We start from the raw sequence: 9,366 nt of genomic DNA on the forward strand, positions 1-9,366 counted from the left end.
CTTCCAATTTCACTTGTTTATCTCGATTGGGCAAAATTGGTATCCTGACCTGAAATGTATTTATTTTTGTTATAAAGAGCTGGAGAGACATGGAGACTCCTGTTACTGAACAAACACTGTAGTCTACAGCAGTGGGTCCTATCAGAATAACTATTTAACATTTTAACAAAATAATCTCACTTATCATATAATACCACCAATAACTTTAAGAAGAGATATTTCTGTCACCTCTGACTGTGTCTGTGATCATTATTGTTTTGTTCTATATAACATATAAACCAGTACAGTGTTGTCACTGACTCTATTATGTTTCCATTGTCAGATGACGACACAACTATTACAAGTTGTTAGATAAATGATTGCAAAATGTAAATCACACACAGGAATACCTGTTAGTCCTGGCTAGCCGGTTAGCATTTAGATTAAAAGTCACATCTATGAAAAAGGATGATTTAAGTCATCTTTGTGTTACTGCAGTGGTGGAAAAAGTACTCAAATGTTTTACTTAAGTCAAAGTATCAATACTGCAATGCAGAAGTACTCTGTTACAAGTAAATATCCGGAATTCAAAATTCACTTGAGTAAAAGTACACAAGTATTGGTATAAAAATGTACTTAAGTACCAAAAGTAAAAGTACTGAAATGTTTGAAAATAGCCTAGGTATAATAGTATAGTTTTATAATGTAATAATCTGTAAAGTAACTAGTAACCAACGTTTTCAAATACTTGTAGTGGAGTAAAAGTAAAAGTACTGATAATTGGAAATACTCCAGTGAAGTAAACCTCACAATTTTGCCTCAAAATTATACTTAAGTACAGTGCTTGAGTAACACCACTGTGTTACTATTACATTTAAAAGGATGATTAAGTCATCTTTGTGTTACTGTTACATTTAAAAGGATGATTAAGTCATCTTTGTGTTACTGTTACATTTAAAAGGATGATTAAGTCATCTTTGTGTTACTGTTACATTTAAAAGCTGGTTGGGCAGAGATGCATTTCCTCCTCTCTCCAGCAGTAGGCAGCGTTGACTGTCTCTGAAAACACAAGCGGCAAGTTAGAAACACTCATGGTTCTGTGTAAACACAATGAACCAATAGGAATGAGTTTTATTAACTGTGTAAACACAATGAACCAATAGGAATGAGTTTTATTAACTGTGTAAACACAATGAACCAATAGGAATGAGTTTTAGTAACTGTTTTAAAATCAAACCAGTTATTTATTTATTTTTATTAAAAAGTGTATTTTTATCAATACAAATGTAAACTAATCTCAATCAAGTCAGTAGTCTGATTGTTATAATACTAATGTAATTTTCTTCATCTAAGCCGTTGGTTCTCAAAGTGGGGTCCGGGGACCCCCAGAGGTACTTGAAGGGGTTCTAGGGGGTCCCCAGCTAAATGATGGATAGGAACCAAATGGACCCTTATGTGTCTGTAACTCTGAGAGTGTACAAATGGAACCAAATGGACCCTAACGGGTCCATTTGGTTCCATTTGTACACTCTCAGAGTTACATTAACATTGAATTTTACAATATAAATTGGGGTCCCAGGGACAGAAATGCCATTAAATTGGGGTCCGTAGCCTAATGCATGTCAAACTGGGGGTCCTTGGTGTCAAAGTGTCAATTTGGGGGTCCTTGACATGAAAACGTTTGAGAACCACTGATCTAAGCCACAGAAAACACAGCCTGATTTCTGGTCAGTTTTTAGATTAATTTTGCCTTTTAAAACTACATAAATATCTTTAAACTTCTGTATTAATGTGTGTAATAGTTCAGATTTATAATGTATGTATGTTTGTTTGTACTAATGATATCAGTTATAAACATGTGTAGGCTATAATAGTTTTACGTATGCACTAGTTTTATCAGTTTTATAAATGTGTGTACCTACTGTATAGTTGTATCAGTTTTCTATATGTTTTATAAATGTGTGTAGTTTAATGTGTGTACTAGTAAGAAGTGTCTGTTAGTTATAAACGTGTGTTTGTGTGAAACAGGAAGAGGAAGTGAACCTGGACATGTGGGCGGAGCCTAAAGACCGTCAGCCTGGTCTGTTGGCACCAGAACACGACCTGGTAGAACACGCACGCACACGCACACACACACACACACACACACACACACACACACACACACACACACACACACACACACACACACACACACACACACACACACACACACACACACACACACACACACACACACACACACATCATTAGCATCTTTCTGCCGGTCATCAAATTATTGTCTCAGGAATGCAACAAAAACAAAATAATCTCCATGAATTCAAGGCTTCATGGGGCGTGTAATTGATAGAAAATACGAATCATTTTGGGTGAACTTCTCCTTTAATTAAATCATCCTTGTTTCTTCCTCTGGTAGCAGATGAATTAATTAAACATGATATGTTAATGAATGATGTTAATCACCTTGTTTCTTCCTGTGGTAGTAGATGAATCCACACAGACCCAACACCACGCCCAGAACCAGACCAGAAGCTCCAACCCACATCTTGGTTCTGTCTGCCTCTGGCATGGAAGAATCTGATAATATAATAACATGATACACTATTATAATACAATACAATACAATATAATAACATGATACACTATTATAATACAATACAATACAATATAATAACATGATACACTATTATAATACAATACAATACAATATAATAACATGATACACTATTATAATACAATACAATACAATATAATAACATGATACACTATTATAATACAATACAATACAATATAATAACATGATACACTATTATAATACATTAGCCTACAATACAACATACAACATGTAATGTCTGCCTTTGGCATGGAAGAATCTGACAATACAATAAGTACCATACATTATTATAATACATTAGCCTACAATACAATATAATGTAATGTCTGCCTCTGGCATGGATGCATCTGACAATATAATAAGACGATACAAGACAAGACAATAACCAAATACAATGATTAATATGATGATATTTAATATATGTTATATAACGAGCATCTTGTCAGGGTTAGCCTATTCTGCTGACAACACTTTGTGACGCGTCTTTGAGCGTGTTCATGTTTCACTTCCCAGCAGCACTGGTTTCCATGACGACTCAGCATCAACACTGGCAAACCACTGACCACACTGATTTGACAGACTGTGGTAAACATATATAAATGTAAAATGATGTGTGTTATATGTTTTATGTAGTAGCCTATTCTTCTACACCATTGGTTCTCAAAGTGGGGTCCGGGGACCCCCAGGGGTCCTTGGGGGGGGTTCCAGGGGGTCCCCAGCAAAATGTGTTTAATATAGCATCACAATAAATGAACCTTTTATACTTTGGCTATTCAAAAATAGCAGATATACAAGCTCATAGCACGGCACCGAGTGCCGCGCTATGAGCTTGTAGATCTGCTATTTTTGAAAAATCGTGAAAATTTGTGCAAACCTTTGAATATATCTATTGTTTAAGCGAGCATTTGTAACTCAAATCTTTGCTTCTGGGGGGGTCCCTGGAACAAAATATTTGAGATGGGGGTCCGTGGCCAAATTCATATCATTTTGGGGGTCCTTGACATGAAAACGTTTGAGAACCACTGTTCTACACCACACATCTGTAGGTTTTCAGGTTTTGATTTGACAGAGTGTGTCTTAAAAAAATATATATACATATAATATACGTTATATTTTTTATATCTGACATGATGTGGCAGTGTGACATTAAAGCAGCACTATAACATTTACTGAATGAGTGTTCCCTTTAGATTACAGCAGAGAGACTCACCCCACTCCACCAGTTTAGGCTCCATCAGGCTGGGATGTTCCACCATGCATGAGATCTTCTCTCCTGATCTGTAACACACACACACACACACACACACACACACACACACACACACACACACACACACACACACACACACACACACACACACACACACACACACACACACACACACACACACACACACACACGTTGTTATTCCACCATTAAAGGTGATGTAGTTGATATGTTTTTGTTAAAAATAGTTTTGTGTTAAAAAATGTTACATTTACATTTCAAATAACCATTAACCTTTTAAAACGCCCTGACTCACTGACCCAGAAGTGAAGTGATATACCAGTAGAGGTGTGTATTTCTATGTATAGGTGTCTGTTAGGTGTGTACCTGGGTGTGTACTCCAGGTAGGAGTGGTGCTGGTAGCAGCAGTAGAGGTGTGTATTTCTATGTATATGTGTGTGTGTTAGGTGTGTACCTGGGTGTGTATTTCTATGTATAGGTGTGTATTAGGTGTGTATTTCTATGTATAGGTGTGTGTTAGGTGTGTACCTGGGTGGTGTGTACTCCAGGTAGGAGTGGTGCTGGTAGTACCAGTAGAGGTGTGTATTTCTATGTATAGGTGTGTGTTAGGTGTGTACCTGGGTGTGTACTCCAGGTAGGAGTGGTGCTGGTAGTACCAGTAGAGGTGTGTATTTCTATGTATAGGTGTGTGTTAGGTGTGTACCTGGGTGTGTACTCCAGGTAGGAGTGGTGCTGGTAGTACCAGTAGAGGTGTGTATTTCTATGTATAGGTGTGTGTTAGGTGTGTACCTGGGTGTGTACTCCAGGTAGGAGTGGTGCTGGTAGTACCAGTAGAGGTGTGTATTTCTATGTATAGGTGTGTGTGTTAGGTGTGTACTTGGGTGTGTACTCCAGGTAGGAGTGGTGCTGGTAGTACCAGTAGAGGTGTGTATTTCTATGTATAGGTGTGTGTTAGGTGTGTACCTGGGTGTGTACTCCAGGTAGGAGTGGTGCTGGTAGTACCAGTCTCCATCAGGCAGCTCAGTAGTAGAGGACACCACAGAGGTGGTAGGTCGTCCGTCTCTCAGCCAGGTCACCAGGATGTGTTTAGGATAGAAGCTGTAGGAGCTGCAGACCAGCATGTGTGAGTGTCTGCTGCCACGATGGGGGGTCGCTGAGGTCACGTTCACATAGGGCTCCACTGGAATGACAAGAACATGATTATTATTAGTGTTATTATTACCCTTATTACTATAATTATTATTAGTACTGTGTGTGTGTGTGTGTGTGTGTGTGTGTGTGTGTGTGTGTGTGTGTGTGTGTGTGTGTGTGTGTGTGTGTGTGTGTGTGTGTGTGTGTGTGTGTGTGTAATGCACATTGTAAAGCACTTTGGATAAAGGCTGTATATAAAAAGCACCATTTATCATTTTCTACTACATGAGTGAAATGTAAGTGTTTGGATACCAGATGGCGCCAGAGAGCAGGGTTTTTCTGAATACTGTAGCTTCTAGTGTTCTAACTACAGTATTCAAATGAATCCAACTATTTTACTTAACAGCTTTAAAAAGATACACAAATCAGTAAAGATGATATCATTTATACATATTTAATTCACTTATAATACATATTCTGTCTGTCTGTCTTTCCGTCCGTCCATTATTGATAAATCATAACTAAATGAATACAGAAGTCCCATATAGACTTTTTTTCCATGCAGAGTGCTTTACATGAATAATAGTAATGATTTATAATAATGTTATAGTTTATGAAGTGATGAGTGTAGAGTGATGTTCTGACATCTGCTCACCTGTCTTCTCCAGAGCATTGGAGTAGTCGATCTTAATGTTGTATTTGCAGTAGTCCTCTGCCTGTGCTCTCATCATACCCAGGTATCCAGCATCTTTATTAAAGCGCTCTGCGTTCTTCACACCAATCTCAGTGTAACCAACAAACTGACCCACCCTGCTGTCAAACCTGACGATCTCATCTCTATTGAAATGCATTGAATATATGTACTGTGTGTCCTTCAGCTCACTGGAGTTGAACACACAGTTGTCAACCTTAGTCAGTATATATACATCTGAAAATAGAAATGTACATATGTCATCTATCAAACAAAATCAGACTTTCAAAAAAAAAAAGAAATCTATTGTTAACTGTAGGCCTATATCCTTTTTAGTGGCAAAGGTCTGTCTGTCTACTAATCATCTTATATATATATACATTATATTATCAGAATGTCAACATAGACTGAATGCATGAATTGTTTAGTAATTAAATAAAGTTTACCTGTTCCATGGAAACAGATGAAACACAGTGAAACACAGAGCCAGAGATTAGCTGAAGTCATGATGAGTTGAGATGTTTCAGAGTTTAGATGAAGTGTTGATGAGTTGAGATGTTTCAGAGTTTAGTTGAAGTGTTGATGAGTTGACGTTCTGTGAGGAACTGAACACTGACTCACTTCACCTACTGTCTCTACTCTATAGAACAACCAATGAAAAAAACAATATCCACTCTCATCACTTGTTACCAGGCAGACGTCAAACTAAAACAACAGCTTGTTTGAATAGAAAAACAGAAGACAAATAATATTAATAATAATACCCCCCCCCCCCCCCCCTCATCTACTCATCTGCTATATATTGTTCATCGCTTAGCACCTGCTCAAATTTGTGTTATGGTTGTGCATGTCGTATTGTATAAAATGTATAAAATCCTTTGACAATAGCAGATCTACAAGCTCACAACGAGCTTGTAGATCTGCTATTTCTGGCGTGGTCTTTTTATGGGGGTTCCTCGTGCCATTTCACACCAGAAATGTAGTACATTGGATGCTATTGGAGCAAGATGTTCCCACAATAACTTGGCCCATGTAAAATAAGCAATACGCGACTTACCCCCCCCCCCCCCCCCCCCCTTTCCTGCACATGCTGATCGAGTGTCATAATAAAATACATCAAAGAGAACTAAGGTCAGGTTATGTCAACAGGATCCCTTGGTGGTGGTTGTTGTTGTTGTTGTTGTTGTTGTTGTTGTTGTCATGAACTGACCTTAGTTCCCTTTGATGTACCCCCACAAAAAGACCACCCCAAAAACAGCAGATCTGCTATCTTCAAAGGATATATTTTTTTGGCCTGCCTTTTTTTTGTCAACAAAAGCATGTACTTACATACATTTTCTGTTCTTACTGCTTATTGTAAGGCTCTGGATAAGAGCGTCTGTTAAATGCCGAAATTGTAAATTGATTAGATTTTGTGTACCAACTACCTGTGAGATGATTCTGTCTGTGATTTCAGATGAGATGGAGGAGGAGGAAGAGGAGTTGGCTGCTTCTGGTGGTGGTCCATGTGTTGAAAGTAATAGGTAAGAATAATTTTACATTTTGTCATGGACCAGCCTGAGACATATTTTTGAGTGGTGCCAACCACTCCTATATCTGACTTTGTCTGTGTGTCTGGGTGTATGTATGTCCAATAAACAAACATTGATGACAACATCAATACGGGGCTCATCAAAGGCACCACTCTCTTCACACAGGGTGTGATTTTTTGTATTCATTTACCTATAAAGAAAACATCACATGGATGCACCTGGGACGTATCATCAGTGTTGTAGCCTGGGGTCGACGGGTGTTTCGGGTCTCGCAACAACATACACCCTCGCCCAGGTGACCCCGACCCCGACGGGGATAAGTCGGGGCTTGATCAACGGGCATAAAACCCAACAGCCATATTGTGGAGAACATTCTTCCTTGATTGACACTCTCCGTAAAAACAGAGGCGAACCACCACCAAATATTGTTTATTATCCTTTTCACTAGGAAAGACCAAACATAAGACAAAAATAGGTTTAGGTTGTTTATTGAAAACCCAGGAGTATGATCGTTTATGGGCGCGTCGCATGCGTTGCATGGGACGTGCGGCATAAACGGTCATGGATGCAGAGTGCGGAATGGTCATCTAAGGTCATCACTACACGCAAGCGTGGAGTGTGCGGCTTAGATGGCCACGGGCACGAACAACATCTTACGCTGTTGTGGTATTGTTGTTTATGTGAGCGTCGCACGGGCAGTATGGGATGTGCGGCATAAACGGACAATAAGCTGAGTGCGAAATGGTCATCTAAGGTCATCACTCCACGCGAGCGTGGAGTGTGCGGCTTAGGTGGCCAAGAGCACGAACAGCATGGGGGGCCAGCGTGGTCATCTAAGGTCATCACTACACGCAAGCGTGGAGTGTGCGGCTTAGATGGCCACGGGCGGGGATATGACATTCTGGAGCACGTGGTCATCCAAGGTCATCACAACACGCAAGCGTGGAGTGTGCGGCTTGGATGGTCAAGGGCCCGAGAATGGCATTAGGGTGCTGGCGTGATCATCTAAGGTCATCACTACACGCAAGCGTGTAGTGTGCGGCTTAGATGGTCAAGAGCATTGGTCATGGGAAGGCAGGCGTGATTGGGAGGAGGTTCCGGGGGGTCGTGGACCCAGATACTTTGGCTTAGGGGTCCGAGGCGTTAGCCGTGCAGAGGTAGATTAGGGACCCCAAAAGTATCAGAATTGTGTTACGAGATCATGGAGAAGTGGGCGTTATGGAGGTCCACGGAGTTTGTACGGATGTAGCTGTGGTAGGCTTGAGAGGACCAACGGCCAAGTATTTGGATGGTGTGGTCCGGTACTCCCTTGCTAGATGCCGTGGATGCTGCTCCGATTCGGAAAGAATGGCCGGAGAAGCGTTCTGGGGAGTATCCGGCTTTGGTGAGGACCAGTCGGAGGTGGGAATGGAACCAGGTGCGGGTGGCTACGGAACCGGTGTTAGTGGTGAAGAGGGGGTCCGATGTCGCCGCGTGCTGGGCGCGTCGGGAGAGAGTGTAGTTGAGGAGGGGCTCGTAGGGGCTGAGGTAGGAGTTGAGTTTGTAGATGTAGATAGGGGTGGTGTTACCGAACTGGTCAGTTTTACTGTATTTGATGGTGAATATGAGGGAGGATGATGTGTGTATCGTCAGGTCGGCCAGTCGAGGATGGAGAGCCGGGTCGAACCTGGAGTTGGAGGCAGTGAACTCCGAACATCTTAAAAAGCCAAAAAAGGCCAGGAGGAACATGGCTTCGAGCGTCTTGTCTGTATGTGGATCTGAGTATCCGGAGCGTAGGATGTGGATGCAACTCGTTAGGATTTCCACGGTGAGAGGTTGGCGTTGTGGGGTAATCTTTGGTTCGTTCCTCTGGAGCCCTTTGAGAAGCAGGGTGATCTGGGGGTGTTGGATGAATGGATGTGAAGTGCCGGTTATCAGTTTGACGAAGAAGTTGATACCACACAAGTAGACTCTGATGGTTGATGTCCTGATGGCCGTTATGTGGAGGTAACTGACATAAGAGGAAAGGGTGATGAGGTCCATGGATGGAAAATAGATGTTGAAGAGTGTGTGGAAAGATTTATAGCTGTTCCATGCTGTCCAGTAGGAGGAGAGGGTGGAAGGGGCGACACCTTGCAGAATGGTATGCCGGGATATGGTGACGAAGTGGTGGAGTGGGTGGTTTAATTGAAGATCATCTCCGAATAGGGTG

The 9,366-nt window shown here is 41.1% G+C and overlaps 1 protein-coding gene across 1 annotated transcript; it reads right to left on the minus strand.

Annotated features, from left to right (window-relative positions):
- Positions 1-453: 453 nt before the first annotated feature.
- On the minus strand, positions 454-6,235 carry LOC311065040 (H-2 class II histocompatibility antigen, E-S beta chain-like). Its single transcript, XM_084085209.1, has 7 exons — positions 6,090-6,235; positions 5,608-5,880; positions 4,785-5,001; positions 3,804-3,871; positions 2,443-2,556; positions 2,023-2,082; positions 454-1,038 (listed from the first exon to the last, which is right to left on the minus strand). The coding sequence occupies exons 1-6, from the start codon at positions 6,148-6,150 to the stop codon at positions 2,042-2,044; spliced, it is 774 nt and encodes a 257-aa protein (XP_083941335.1). The 5' UTR covers positions 6,151-6,235; the 3' UTR covers positions 454-1,038; positions 2,023-2,041.
- Positions 6,236-9,366: the final 3,131 nt, after the last annotated feature.

This window comes from Gymnoscopelus microlampas, assembly GCF_963454915.1.
Source record: "Gymnoscopelus microlampas genome assembly, chromosome: 2".
In the NCBI taxonomy this organism is placed as follows: Eukaryota; Metazoa; Chordata; class Actinopteri; order Myctophiformes; family Myctophidae; genus Gymnoscopelus; species Gymnoscopelus microlampas.

Excerpts from the sequence above, each read along its gene's own strand:
- LOC311065040 (XM_084085209.1), bottom strand. The coding sequence starts at position 6,150 with ATGACTTCAGCTAATCTCTGGCTCTGTGTTTCACTGTGTTTCATCTGT. Across the intron at positions 5,881-6,089 it reads CATCTGTTTCCATGGAACAG|ATGTATATATACTGACTAAG; the intron begins GTAAACTTTATT and ends TTCTATTTTCAG. Across the intron at positions 2,083-2,442 it reads CTACCACAGGAAGAAACAAG|GTCGTGTTCTGGTGCCAACA; the intron begins GTGATTAACATC and ends GTGTTCTACCAG.